This window comes from Nycticebus coucang, chromosome 22 (assembly GCF_027406575.1).
Source record: "Nycticebus coucang isolate mNycCou1 chromosome 22, mNycCou1.pri, whole genome shotgun sequence".
NCBI classification, from domain to species: Eukaryota; Metazoa; Chordata; class Mammalia; order Primates; family Lorisidae; genus Nycticebus; species Nycticebus coucang.
The window spans coordinates 122,590-136,190 of NC_069801.1; the positions used below are offsets into that span (position 1 = coordinate 122,590).

Here is a 13,601-nt window from a genome sequence, read left to right on the forward strand (position 1 = left end):
GGCTGGAAGACTGCACATTTGCACACAGGTGGGGTGGGGGCTATGCTGTCCACGTGGACTAGTGCCCAATCATGATGTGCTTTGCTGCCAGCCTGGTCCCTGAGTCTTTGAGGCCTCTGCCAAACCCCAGACTCTAGGGTGGGGATGGCATAGCCCCCGCCTCGTCATTATGTCCTAGGCAGTTGGGGGACATGTTGATTCCTTCCTGACTCCTCTTAAACCTCAGGGTCCCTGTCTTGGGCCTAAGGTTAGGCTCACCCTGGCAGGAAAGGAGGCACTCCCTCCCTAGGCTGGCAAACTGCCTCAGTAGCCAAGTGAAGATACACTCCTAGTCACTGGTGACTCAGGCAGGTTTAGGTGGAAACCGGATGTGTGCTCACATCAAGGGAAGGGTGCAAGTGGAAGGGGGTTCCTGGCATGCTCAGCCTGACCAGGACTTGTGGACACTCCTGTCCACAGGGCTCCTCTGGACCAGAGGGGATGCCCTCTGCCCCTGCCCCAAGGCTAACCCAGGGCTGGGAACTGGAAACCTCTGGCTGTGAGCCCCTCCCAGGAAAGTGCCACCCTTGCCTACCCTATGGGGCAGGACATATCCAAGCCCCGCCTGTCAGTGGGAGGCAGGAGCAGGAGGCTGGGACAGGCAGAACCAAACCCAGACCTGCTTGACTCAGGAGCCACCACCCATGGGGAACAGCCACTGTGTCCCTCAGGCCCCCCAGAGGCTCCGGGCCTCCTTCTCCAGGAAGCCCTCACTGAAAGGGAACAGGTGAGGGCTAGGTGGGGCCTTGGCTGCCCGGAGCAGTCTCCCTTAACCTGCACCCATGGCCAGGCTGTGAGCCCTTCCCTTGTCCCCAGGGAGGACAGCTCGAGGAAGCTGGCCATCCCATTCAGCACCCAGGCTGCTTGCGATGGGGACACCACCACTGACAAGCTCTTCTGCTACATTCCTGGGACGGTGAGCGCATCTCAAGCTGCTGTAGGGGCTGCCTTGAGCCCCGGGGTGTGTATGTGGCCCACGTCACCTGGGCTGGTCTGCAAGTGTGCCCCTTAGCGTGTGTGTCTGTCAGCGTGCGCTGGTGTGTGTGCCCCTTAGCGTGTGTGTCTGTCAGCGTGGGGGGGTCAAGTCTTGGCACAGCTGGTGATTGTCCCTCTCTGCCCAGGGAGATTCAGACCCAGAGCCAGATCAGTAACAGACATGGCCCTGCCCAGTCTGAATGGCAGAGCAAAACCAGGGCCTGTAAAGAGTTGGTTCCACACCACCAGAGGTGGGGAGAGGCCTCCAGGACATCCCTGTCCATGGTTCTGCACACACACACACCCCCTCCCAGGGCCTGGGGCTTGGGTCCAGCGCTAGCACCTCCCAGCCTTTGCTGTGGGTCATGGGGCTGTGCAGGTGGGGTCACTGGAGAGAGCCAGGGGCTTTGGAGAAACATCAGGGGGTGTCACAAGAGCTACTCCTGGGTACAGGCACTCTGTGGGTCCCCAGCTGGCTTTATCTGCCAACCACCCAGGCCATATAGCAAGGAGGTGGCTCCCAAGCACATGCTACGTCCCCTACCCACTCCACCAATCCCTGCTGAGGTTGGACTGCCCAGCTCCTTTGCCCAACACAACCAGCTGTAGGTGGGGCAACAAGGAGGAACACACCCAGTACAGCCCCCTCCTGAGTGACACTCCACCCCAGGTGGGCGAAGCTTTGCTTCATGCAGGGGCTCCAGGCTCATCTGGTTGATAAGACAGTTGTGCTCCACACCCTGCACTCCTTGGCCCAGCACCCAGACCCCTCCCCAACTTGCTCCCATCAGGCCGAGCCATCTCCTCTTCTGCCCACCGAGGCCTTGGGCCCCATGCAGCAGATGCTGCCTTAGAGAAATAGATGGGGTGGGTGTCTGGCCAGCCCAGGTAGAGGCTTTATGGGTGGCCACATGTTACCTTACCAGGACACAGTGGCCAGAATGTGTTAAGTCTTAGGAGATGGAGCTTGGGAGGCATTGTCCACCCTAGTCCTCAACTCTGTCTGGGCTCTGGGCCCTGCTACAGCTTCCAGCTGAGTCCTCCCTAGGCCCCACGTTCGAGCCAGGCCGCAGGACTAGCTGCTGATTGTGGCCTGTTTGTCATGGGTGCCATCCTGGCATTAAGCTCCCAGATTGGTGTGGGTGCAGGAAGCCTACCCAGAAGCAGGAAGGCCAATTGAGCCACACGTCTGTCTGCTCACATTCCTGGGCTTGCCCAAGGGGCAGTCAGCTTGACTGGGCATTGCACCTTTCCACCTTCCAGAGAGAGTGTGACCCCCACCTCAGCCCAGCATGTGATCACACTCTCACCAACCCTGTGCTGACCCCTGGTCTGTGATTAAGCCCCTGCTTAGGACTGGCCAAGTGTGATGTGTAATGACCCTCGTCCCAACACACCCCAGGCCCCACCCTAGGCTCTAGGGTCAGCAGTGAAAGAGACTAAGACCCCTTTTTCATGGTGCCCCCGATTCCACAGCAGAGGCGGAGGCTGAAACTAATAAGTGAGACATGGTTAGTGCTGAGGAGAACAGGAAGAGGAGAAAGATGCAGGGCCTGGTGAGAAGGTGGGGGTGAAGGTGAGGATGAGGGAATGGCAAGTGCAAAGGCTGAAGGTAGGGCAGATCACAGAGGCCCTCAAGGCCTGGGCACCTCTTCAGATGAGGGCTAGGGGTGGTCTCCTCACCTCCTATCACACTGGTGGCTCAGAGTGGGCTGTGATGGGGATATTTACTGGAGGAAACTGGTAAATGTTACAGACCAGGGCCTTTGTCTTTTTCTGCATGTTTCTGTGTGACATGGGAGGGTTTGGGGCATTAGCATTTTCTCAGGTTATAGGGTGAGGGAAAAGCAAAGATGAGGGTTGAACCCACTAAGTCCAGACCTCAGTCTCAATCTCCAGACCAGATAGCTCTGCTGCAGGGAAGTGTGTGTGAGCCCATACGTGTGTGTATGTGGCAGCAGGCGGGGATGGGACATGTTCTGCCACTGCTGTGTTTCCATGTGAGGAGCCTGTGGGTACAGAGACAGGACCCTGAACATACATGTGAAGGCAGGTGTGCTCCCACTATAAGTGGCATGACTGTGTGGGGACAGACCATGCCCACATGTGTGTGGCCATGTAGACATTAGTTGGGGCTGGCGACTGCAGGGCAGGCCTCCCTCCACATTTTTGCACACCCCCAGGACATCCCAGGCCTAGAGAGTCAGCCAGAGACCCTGGAGCAGCCATTCCTAAGTGTGTTCAAGAAGGCACGGCGGAGGGTGCCCGTGAGGAGCCTGGGCAAGGTTGTGCACTATGCCAAAGTCCAGCTGCGGTTCCAGCACAGCCAGGTCAGGGTCAGGCCGGGTGGGCTGTACTCGGGAGAACAGCACCCCACCAGCCTAGGACCTTCCCCCACCCAGGTCCTCAGACAGGGCCTTGTTCTCTCCATAGGACATCAGCGACTGCTACCTGGAACTGTTTCCCTCCCACCTCTACTTCCAGGCCCACAACTCCGAGGGACTCACGTTCCAGGTGAGGCAGTGTGCAGCAGGGCAGGGGTGGCATCTGGCCATCCCTCCCTGAGTTTCTGCAGCCCCTCCTCACCTGTGCCCTGGCAGGGGCTGTTACCATTGATGGAACTAAGTGTGTGCCCACTGGAGGGGTCCCGAGAGCATGCCTTCCAGATCACAGGTGCGGGGGGATGCTGGCCTGGCCCTCAAAGGCGCCTTCTGACCTAGGCCATGGTGGGGGAGGGACTCTCCTTTGGCCGTGGAGCTCCAGGTCCTTTCCACCCAGCCCTCTCTGCCCCTCTGCCCGCAGGCCCGCTGCCCACACCCCTCCTGCTACTCTGCCCTAGTGAGGCGGAGCTGGGCCTCTGGCTCTACCACCTGGAAAAGCAGATGGCCCTGGTCAGAGGGCTGCGGTGCTGCCACTCGGCAGCCCCACAGGTCAGTGCCTGGAACCCCATGCCCCTATCCCAACCCTCCCAGCCTGCCCTGACTTTCTCGTCATCAGGGTTCCTCTGGGGATGAGCTTCCCTGGACACTGCAGCGCCACCTGATCCGGCCACCGCTACAGACATTGTTGGGGCCTGAATCTGTGGGCAGGGCCCTCTGTGCCTCCAGGGTCAAGCTGCAGCATCTGCCCTCCAAGGTGGGTGGGAGGGGTGTGGGGCTGGGGGGAGCAGGAAGGGATGCCCAGTGCCAGCCCCTGTCCTCTGGCACCCATAGGAGCAGTACCAGCGGCTCCTGGTCCTGTACCCCACCTCCCTGGCCATCTTCTCAGAGGAACCAGATGGGCTTTGCTTCAAGGTGGGCCCCTCCCCAAGGCTTGGCCCAGGGAAGCTCTAGTGAGGGGCCAGGTGGGGACAGAGGCTCAGGAGAAACCTGAATTTCAGGACTTGTTGGGACAGAGTGCAGGGCCCTCCTCTCCTGGCCCTGCTGCCCTGGTCAATCTGGTCTCAGTTCTAATGTGAAAGAGGGCCTCACCCTGGGCGTACCATGTCACCCATGAGGTTCCTCGGCCACCAGCCTAAGCTGGTGGTATGGGGGTTGGGAGCCTTCCAGGAGTCACCCGCATATGCTTGTCCCATGAGGGCATGTGCATGCATGTTCACACATGTGTGTGGTGCATGTCTTTTGGGGCCAGAGTGTGTTGGTGGTGTACACTCACAATAAACTGCAATCACTGAGAAAAACAAGGCTTCTCCATGATCCCTGCCCTGTTTTAGTGGGTGACCCCAGGGTATCAGTAAGCTTCCATCTGTATCTTCCAACCACCCTGCCCCAATGGTATCTGCCTGGTATCTGGCTATTGGCTCTGAGGCTGGACTAGGAGGCGGCTGCCTGTGGGGAGCCCGGCCTCATGTGTCACCCCGCAGGGTGAGCTCCCGCTCAGTGCCATCAGCTTCAAGTGGGAGGAGCAGCAGGTCCACTCGTTCCTGATTGAAGGTGGGGCCTGACCCCACCCTACCTCGGCCAGTCAGGCCATCAGCAGGGAGGGCAGGGAGGGTGTGAGCCTGGTGGATGTGCTAGCTCTGTGGTGGGGCTTGGTGGAGCTCACTGCCCTGTGGGCCCTCACTGTGTCTACGTGCCAGGGCCCCTCATCAACACCATCTGCGTGGTGTGCGCCAGCTACCAGGACTACAGCCATTGGCTGCTCTGCCTGCAGACTGTCACCAGCAGGGACCGGTCCCTGCTGTCCTGTCCAGAGGGTATCCCAGAATGCCAAGTGCCCCCACAGGTGAGGTCCAGGGCAGTGGTGGCAGCAGGGCAGAGGGTAGGCCCAGGCAGGGTGGGTGGGTAGAGGGTCCAGCCGCAGCTCACCCCCTGGCTGCCAGGTCGTGGGCAGCAGCCGAGGCTCACTCACCTCTGACGGACAGACCAGCTGGGACTTGGGGTGCCCGGCACCCCCCTCCTCCCATACCAGCCACTCCCTGCCAGAGTCCTCAGTGTCATCCTCTGCAGGCTGTCCAGTCCAGCCTGCACCCGTGAGTACCTAGGGGTGGCAGGAGGAGGGGCAGGAGGCCATGAGATTGGGCCTGGACTGGTGAGAGCTTCCTATAGCCTCAGAGAAATGCATGGGAGAGGACCCCCAAGGAGCTTTCTGGAAGGTCCCTGATCCCTACAGGACCAAACCAACCCTGACTGCACCAGCATTAGCCGACGAAGGGCAGAGCTGAGAAGCAGTGGCAGTGGCCAGTCATCCAGGAGCAAGGCCTGGGCAGAGGGGCCAAGCACAGCTGCCTCACCACGCCTGTACCTGGACCTGAGTGAGGTGGGCCCCATGGGCTTCCCTGGCTCCTACTTACTCCCCTGCCTGGCCACTGTCTCCTGCACCCAGCCCAGAAGACTTGGGCTATGTCCAACTGGAGAAACTGTTCCCCCACCCCTGCCCTGCAGCTAAGCAGGACCAGCCTGGAGGGCAGCCCCAAGGCCCCAGCTCATGCTGCGGAGACACCACATTCCCCTCTCTACGCTGACCCCTACACACCCCCTGCTACCTCCCACCGCAAGATCACAGATGCCAGGGGTCTGATCGAGGTGACAGAAAGGGCTGAGTACCCTGCATCATGGGCAACTAAGGGGGCTTCTGGGGCACGGGTCCCTGGCCCCTTGAATGTCCCAAGCACAGGGCCTCATGCTGCTCACTCTCTCAGCTGTCCAGCGCCATGTGGAGCCTACCTGGACCTGTGCCCTTCAGCCTGTTCCCCTCCATCTCTGTGTCTGTGCCTGTCTCTGACCCTGGACCTGGATCCTCTAGCTCCCCCAGGCCACCTGACCCTTACTTGCTCTCTAAGAAGGGAGCCCTATGGTCCCAAGCCTCTCAGAGGCACCGAGGCTCTGTCAAGGACCAAGGGCTGCAGCCCCCAGACTCCACTCAAGTTGTGAGTAGCACCTAGTCTCCAGGAGTACTTGGGGTCCTCCCCAAGCAAGAGAACTTGGGGTCCTCAGAGACCAGACAGGGAGAGGGAGGGCAGAGCAGGGCTGGTAGAGGCAAAGTGGGTGTCTGCAGTTCTCTGAGCTCCCTGCCCCAACTCTGACCAGCTCTCAGACATGTGGTCTGGGGTTCCCAGGTCTCTTCTGCCAGGGGAGATTCACCCACATCCCAGCCACCTCCCCCAGGTGAGTGAGGGCCCCACCTTCTCTGGGCAGCTGGGACTTCCTAAGCCAACAAAGTTCTGCCTCCCTACAGATGGCAGGACCCCAAGGGGGCATGAAGACCCAGGATGCCACAGTATCTGGGACAAGACATCATTTCCCTCCCACCAGAAGTGGCCCCAGCTTGGGGAGCCTGAAGCTGGGATGGGTGTCATCCAGTGGATCTGATGGCCCTGGCAGGGCTACTTCTGAGGAGCATCTGCACCCACCAACTGGACTGCCCACCCCTGGGACCCACATCAAATTCTGAGTCAGGGTCTGACTCCAGAGGGACCTAGAGACTCTCCAGAGGTCCAAGTTCAGAAGGGCCCCACCCCTGGTCTGGCTCCTACCTTTCCCCCAAGCTGGGAGGCCAGGAGGAGGGGCCTCACCTGGTGTGGCTGACCACGGGTCAGGGTGGGATATGAGGGAGGTCGTCCCTCGGCTCTGCCCCCAGAAGGGATTGGGAAGGGACTTGAGCCGAAGGGTGGTGTGGGCATGAGGGTCAGAGGTTAGCGAAGTGTGAACTAGCACGGGCAGGGGTGGGGATGTCCCAGCATTACCTGGGCACATGTAGAGTAGGCTGGTTTGAGATACTGATGCCACTAAATGAGAAAGAAAGCAAAGATTTTATTGGCACCCTGTGTCCAGGCATCCTCACTCAGCAGAAGGTGTCACCCACCATCCTGGGGCCCCATGCAAACTGTCCTGGGCACCTGTCAGGCCACCTCTGTGCTCTGTACCACAGCCTCTCACCCACCCCATCTCCCACTTCTCAGCCCTGGGCCCCCAGCCACCCCAAGGACCCCCAGCTAACACCACCAGCTCTGCCTCTGCAGCCTTACCTAGGGTCCCCAGAAGAGGAGCTCCTGGCTTTGGCCCTAGACCCCACCCCAGTGGGGCAACTGGGGCCTCTTTGGACATGCCCATCTGGACATGCTTACTACCTCAGGCTCAAGCCCAAGCAGGCCTGGGGTATGGAGGGGCCTTGGCACCCTCTCCAGATCAGCCCACCTGTGAGCCCCAAGCCTCAAGGTCCCAGTGCCCTTGCCCTTGTCCCCTGCACAGACCTCCAGTAGGACCTTGTGTTTACCTTCACCCTTCCAACATCCAGAATTCCATCCTCGCACCTCCTCCACATACTACATGACATAAAGGATGCTGTCTGAATATGACTTCAGATAACAAATAATTTCCTAGGATAAGTATGTCCCAAACGTTGCGTGTCTGGCATCCAACTTTAACTAGGTGCCTTTCTGGCCCCTCACTGGCTCCCTCTCAGCCTCCTTCCGCACAGACATCCAGAATTGCCCCTCCCAGGTCAAGGCAGGGAGCAGGCTTGGTCATGCCAGACCCTTAGTTGAGTCTGAGGTAGCATCTCTCAGGACACTGCCTCCCTCCTGGACACCTGTGTTCATCTCCTGGTCCTGCTTCTTCCTGGGTCCATCCTGGCTGCTAGGAGCTGGTGCTGCAGCTGGGATCGCAGTGCCCTTGCCCCATCTGCCGGCGGAAATGGCGGATGGCTGAGATGGTGCCAATGTTGGCCAGCAAGACTGCAAGAAGCACAAGGTCTCCTAAGGGCCAGCTCTGGCCAGCTATCACCGTCTGCCCTATGACCCAGCACTCAAAGGCAAGGGCAGTGGTTCAGCAGGCAAAAGCAAGGTCAGGGAGAGACCCACATCTCCCCATGCACCCTCACCCTGCTGGCCCATTGGGAGAGGCGGACACTGCTGCCTGAGTCTCACCTCTTGGCCCCAGCTCCCCACCCCAGGGCCCCAAACCTGTTTTCCAGGCGTCTGGGGAGTGCAAGTCTGATGTCCTCACAGCCCAGGTGGCAAAGGCTACAAACACCAGGCACATGTCATTCTGGCTGAAGGTGAACGAGGTGAGGGGTCCCTGGAGTTCTCCTAGGAAAGAGAAGCAGGCCCTCAGCTGCAGCCACTCCTCTCTGAGATGCACCTGTCCTGAGAATCACCTGTCCCAGACATGTCTTCCCCAGGACATGTGTGCCTGGGACATGTCTTCCCTGGGACATGTCTGTGCTAAGAATCATCTCCCACAGACACATCTGTCTAAGCCACATCTTCCCCATTATATCTCTGTCCTAAGACACAGGGTAGTGTGTGACATGGATGAATCAGGCCAGTTGGACGAATGGCCTCTGGGGTCCTCTCTCTCCTTGTCTGGGACACATCCTGCAAAGGGGATATGATATATGTCACCAAGGGCAGCTTGGGTGGACATATCTCACCAAGGGAGCACCTGCCCACAGGAGCAGAGGGACAGCACTGCTGTCATTTGGGCCTGAATACAGGCCCAGTGGCTGGCCTGAGCTGCCCACCTGGACTATGTCCTGGGATGCTCAGTAGCTAGACCCTGAGCCCCCTGAGTCAGATGGCCCCAGTTCTGTCCTGCCTCTCCTCAGTGGCCCTGTTGGCTGAGCTCCCTAGACAGTGTGTTCTCAGGACCTGGACGGCCCTCAGGACCCGAGCAACACGCACCTGCCCTCCTGACCATCAGGCCAAGCCGCTCCGCTCTGGCAGGGCCCGGCCCTTCTCCCAGGGAGGCTGGTCCTAGGTCCCCCCCAGACCTGTCCTCCCTGAAGAAGTGTTCATAGGCCTCAGGGATGGAGATGGGCACAGGGTCCTCAGGCAGAGGGGCTGGCACAGCCTCAGCCCTGGGGGGTGGGGCTAGGGAGCAACACCCCCAGGGACTTGGCCTCTGAGCTTGGCAATCCCGAAAGAAGAACTCGCATATGTCTGGCCACTGGACTTCAGCCAGAGTCTGGCTGGTTATTGCCACCTCCTCAGCATCTTCCTCCTCTTCCTCCTCCTCCTCAATGGTGTCACAGAAAAAGAATTCATAGGCCTCCGGGAGGGTCACTGCAAATTGGCTCCTGGGCCCTGGTGCCCTCAAGGCAGAGGGGGCTGGTGGGGGGAGATGCTTGAGGATTCGAGGCTTGGGGGTTCGGGGCCCGATGGCCGCAACATCCCAGGTTCTAGGCTCCTCATGGCCCCCAGGCGCTATCCTGGGAGGTGAAGGCCAAGCAATGGATGGTGATGGGGGGCCCAGGGCCACCCTTGATGCAGGCTCCTCAGGGCTGGTTTCAGTCATGGAGAATCGTACTTTCTTCTTCTTGGAGGTTTGAATGGGGCCCACTCGGTGCTCCCCTGGGAAGTGTCCAGGGAACTCTGCTAAGGGCTTTGCTCTGGTGATCACTCCAGTCTTCATCTCCACCACGTGAGGCTCAGCCTGGAGGACAATAGATTGGGATGGGGCAGCAGCATCTGCTCTGGGAGCTGATATAAACACACCCTCGTCTGACTTGACCTTAGAGACAGAGTGAGGCAGAGTGGCATGTGGCACAGCCACAGAAACAGGTGTAGAGGGAACTTCTGGCTTGACTTCTGGACCTTCTGTAGGCAGGTCCACATCCAGTCTCGGCTTGGAGGTGAGTGTAGACAGAGTCACATTGGGTGGAGGCCTGGAGTCAGGTGTAGGCACAGTCACATCTGGTTTAGCCATTGAGAAGTCCAGATGAGCCTCCTTGGCAGGTGTGGACTCAGGGAATAGCTCACCTCTGGGAGTCATTCTGAATTGGTCTGTGCTTTGCTCAGTCACAGAGACAGGGGCAGACAGGTCCAAACCAGGTCCTCTTCCAGTGAGTGGCTCAGGGGCACTTGAGCCAAGCCTAGGAATTCCTGCAGAGTCTGGCCCCAACTTGTCCTGCCTGGTTCCTGCTGTTGGCATTACCTCTCCAGTGTCCAGACTCTTGCCCCTGGGCCCAGCCAAGCCAAGACTCTCCTCTGGCTGTGCTGTGAGCAGTAGGGAGCCCAGCTGGGCAGGGGCAGGGCCTGAGGCTCCTGAATGCCCACCCGCCTTAGCACCCATGGTTCTCCTCTTCTTTCGACTGGAGCTTCGAGGCAGGGCTCCGGGATTGTTCCAGGGTTCCTGGAGGGCAGCATTGTGGCCAGGAGACCTGGGATTCCATGAGGACATTCCAGGGGGACTAGGGTCAGGGCCCTGCAGGACCCTCTGCTTCTCGTCCCCGCAAGACACCGGCACCAACAGGGCTGAGGAAGGAGGGGGAGCACCAGAGCCAAGAGACAGTGCAGACGTGCTGGGTATCTGCTCACTGGCTCCCAGAGCCAAGATGGGTTCACACGGAGACCTGCTGACCAGTTGCTGGGCAGCCACATCCTCCTCCTGACAGCCTGGCAGGCCTTGCTCCCCCAGAGCCTTCTGCCCAGAGGGACCACTGCTGTCCTCTTGGTCAATGTCACTGGACAAGAGTTCGTCCCCAGAGGCCAGGCCAGCCTGCAGGAGGCCACACTCATCAGCTGTGGCAGAGAATTCAGCCCAGTCCTGATCACTCAGCTGGACGCTGTACTGGAAGTTTTCCATTTTGGGTTAGCAAAGGCACTGGAGGGGCCAAGCAGCGTGGTCACAGATCTAGGCCCTGGGCATTGGCCCACACAAGCTGCCACTGCCCAGTCCAACCTAGGGGCACCTCCCACACTGGCATAACATCACAGCCTGAAGGGAAGAGAACAGGTCCAGAGGGAGTTAGAAAATCCTGACTCACACTCCCCCTATTTCCAAACTAACCCCGAAATGGTAAGGTAACTCTGTAATGACACATTGTTTTTACATCATTAAAACCAAAAACTGTTCTGTACTAGAGAAGAACAGTGACCACCATGTTCTGTGCTCCCTCCTTTCCTCGCCTCCTCAACCATCTTCCAGAGCTGCCAGTACCAAGGCTGACTTTACATGGTAAAGTCCATTATGGAGACCTCCCACTGGCATCAGTCCCTCAGATGGTCAGCCCTGGCCTAGTCCAGTGTGCCCAAGTGGCAGGCTCCACAGACAGCTATGGTATCCAGCAAGTTACCAGCCCTCTTGGCTAGGCCAACCTGTCATCAGCCTTCCTCTGAGCTCACCAAGGTCACACTGGTGCTGGCCAGAGCTGACTCAGAGGTCAGCAGAGAGACCCAGGGCAGATGGTAGCAGAGCAATGAGCCTTCTGACCCCAGCAGCATGTCGGGCCACCCTTATGGTCTGTATGCTGCCAGACCTGTCCACTGCTCAGCTTCCTTCTTCTGCTCTGTCTCAGGGAACCAAAGTGACCCCAGCCGGCTGTAGGTTCTACCCCCTTATGGGGCTGCCCTTCGGCATATCATTCCACAGCTCCCCTGGCTATGGTCCTGAGACAGAGAAGCCTTGATCCCAAGGTACCATGGCTACCCACTGATGTTTGCCCTCCTTTCTGGCCCCTCCAGATGTTTCTGGGGCTGTCCACCATTGGGACCCCTTAGGTTAGGACTAAGCAGCTGATCATGACCTACCTGGGTCCTGGCAGCCAGCTGGGCAGCAGCTGGGTGTCTGATCTGCCCGCCCAGAGCGGCATGGTGCTGGGTTCTCTATACAGGCTCCACCCTCATTACCAAAAATACCCATCCCTGCAAATAACATGTGCCTCATGCCAGCTGACAGGGTCCAGGCCACAAATAGATGGCATTTAATCCAGGACCACATCCAGCTGCGTGAGGGACATCTTTCCAGCACCAGGCCAGGCCAAGGTTTGTTCAGACACTGGCCAGAGAAGGCTGACCTACAATCACTAAAACTAAACTAAGCCTCCCTTTCCTGAACTGAGGCCATTCTGTGCTTCCTTCTCCTGCTAAAAAGCCTCAGACTCTCCCCATCCACCACCTCTAAAATGTTCCTGGCCCAACATTGGAGGTGACCATCGCACCATGGCCAGGATTTGCACTTCCCTGGCCTGACCTTCTGGGGCTCACGTGTGTTCCCCAGTGGCATGGCTGAGCCTGCCAGTGGACTTGTGGGGGCAGGTGGGGGAGCTGCAGGCTATCGGTGGAAGCTCACCAAAAGAACATGGACCATGGACCTCAGGAGAGGGTCGGAAGGCTCGGGGAAAACAGTGGGTGCACTCCTAGTCAGTACCTCTCTCTCCTGGCCTTAGCCCACATTCAGGACCCAAGATGACTGCACAGACTCTCCCTCCAGGGTTAGCATTTGGCGTTGCAGCCCAGGTGGACCAGTCCAGGAGGAGCCTGGAGGGTGACACAGCCTCTGTGCAGAGGGGCCCCTCACTAGGCTGCCTTGAGTTCTTCTCTATAAACTCCATCCTGAGAGGAGGCACAGAGAGGATGACTTGCACACAGTCACACAGCCAGTAAGGGGCAGAGGTGAGCTCCATAGGCCCTGCTCTTACTCTGCACTAGCTGCAGGGGGTGGGCCTGCCCTGCCCCACATTCCAACCATCCTAAGCTTAGAGCCCATGGTGCCCATTCTCAAGTAGGTCCTGAACTGGGAGACAAGGAGATAAGAGGTCAGGGTGGGAGGCAATCAAACAACAACCATCCAATCAAACTGTTGACTAAGCTCATCTTCACAGCAACACATTCTAAGAAAGAAGTGGAGGGCCACAGAACCCCCTGAGGAGGAGGCCATGGACCCTGAGGCTTATGAGGTCTGGGAACGAGATTTGGGGGGCAGAAGCCAGCATCGTGAGGCATGGCTGTCACTGGGGAGGAACAAGGGCTTGGCTCACAGGAGGTGTACTACAGGTGCCAAGCTTTTCCAGAAAGTAGCCTTTCCCCTCCCTCTGGGGCTCCATACAGAAGGAGTCCACTCTGGAAACCTGTCTGCATCAGCCCCCTTCTCACTGTTTGCCCTACACCCTGGAGATAGGCTGCCCTGAGAGCTGTCTGAGTGCAACTTCACTGTGTGGCTACACCTATTTTCCCAAGGATGAAGGTTTGGATTCATTTCCAGTTTGCAGCTATTACAGACAGTGTTGCTGTGAACATTCTGGAACATTTATTTTGGCAACCCCGTGCCAGAATTTCCAGGATTCAGGCCAGCAGTTTTCCTAAGCAGTTATGCTGACACACACCCCAATCACAGGATGTGGGGTTCCCTGCACTGCACATCTAAGAT

At 58.6% G+C, this 13,601-nt stretch overlaps 2 protein-coding genes across 2 annotated transcripts; one reads left to right on the plus strand and one right to left on the minus strand.

Moving 5' to 3' along the window:
- The first annotated feature begins 8 nt into the window (after positions 1-8).
- Positions 9-6,824, plus strand: PLEKHN1 (pleckstrin homology domain containing N1). Its single transcript, XM_053577117.1, has 15 exons — positions 9-766; positions 856-955; positions 3,198-3,344; positions 3,448-3,528; positions 3,615-3,687; positions 3,817-3,944; positions 4,012-4,149; positions 4,227-4,307; positions 4,877-4,946; positions 5,093-5,238; positions 5,336-5,485; positions 5,626-5,772; positions 5,898-6,038; positions 6,155-6,382; positions 6,621-6,824. Exons 1-15 carry the CDS (start codon positions 684-686, stop codon positions 6,822-6,824), a joined length of 1,917 nt encoding a protein of 638 aa, XP_053433092.1. The 5' UTR covers positions 9-683.
- Positions 6,825-6,906: 82 nt separating this feature from the next.
- Positions 6,907-12,064, minus strand: PERM1 (PPARGC1 and ESRR induced regulator, muscle 1). Its single transcript, XM_053575777.1, has 4 exons — positions 11,984-12,064; positions 9,137-11,171; positions 8,417-8,542; positions 6,907-8,188 (listed from the first exon to the last, which is right to left on the minus strand). Exons 2-4 carry the CDS (start codon positions 11,037-11,039, stop codon positions 8,091-8,093), a joined length of 2,127 nt encoding a protein of 708 aa, XP_053431752.1. The 5' UTR covers positions 11,040-11,171; positions 11,984-12,064; the 3' UTR covers positions 6,907-8,090.
- Positions 12,065-13,601: the final 1,537 nt, after the last annotated feature.

Bases quoted from the DNA above. Each gene is read 5' to 3' on its own strand.
- PLEKHN1 (XM_053577117.1), top strand. From the start codon at position 684: ATGGGGAACAGCCACTGTGTCCCTCAGGCCCCCCAGAGGCTCCGGGCC. The intron at 3,688-3,816 runs GTGCGGGGGGAT...CTCTGCCCGCAG, and splicing joins GCATGCCTTCCAGATCACAG to GCCCGCTGCCCACACCCCTC. The intron at 5,773-5,897 runs GTGGGCCCCATG...CCTGCCCTGCAG, and splicing joins TGTACCTGGACCTGAGTGAG to CTAAGCAGGACCAGCCTGGA.
- PERM1 (XM_053575777.1), bottom strand. From the start codon at position 11,039: ATGGAAAACTTCCAGTACAGCGTCCAGCTGAGTGATCAGGACTGGGCT. The intron at 8,543-9,136 runs GTGCGTGTTGCT...TCTCTTTCCTAG, and splicing joins CCTGATGGTCAGGAGGGCAG to GAGAACTCCAGGGACCCCTC. The intron at 8,189-8,416 runs GTTTGGGGCCCT...TGCTTCTTGCAG, and splicing joins CCCAGACGCCTGGAAAACAG to TCTTGCTGGCCAACATTGGC.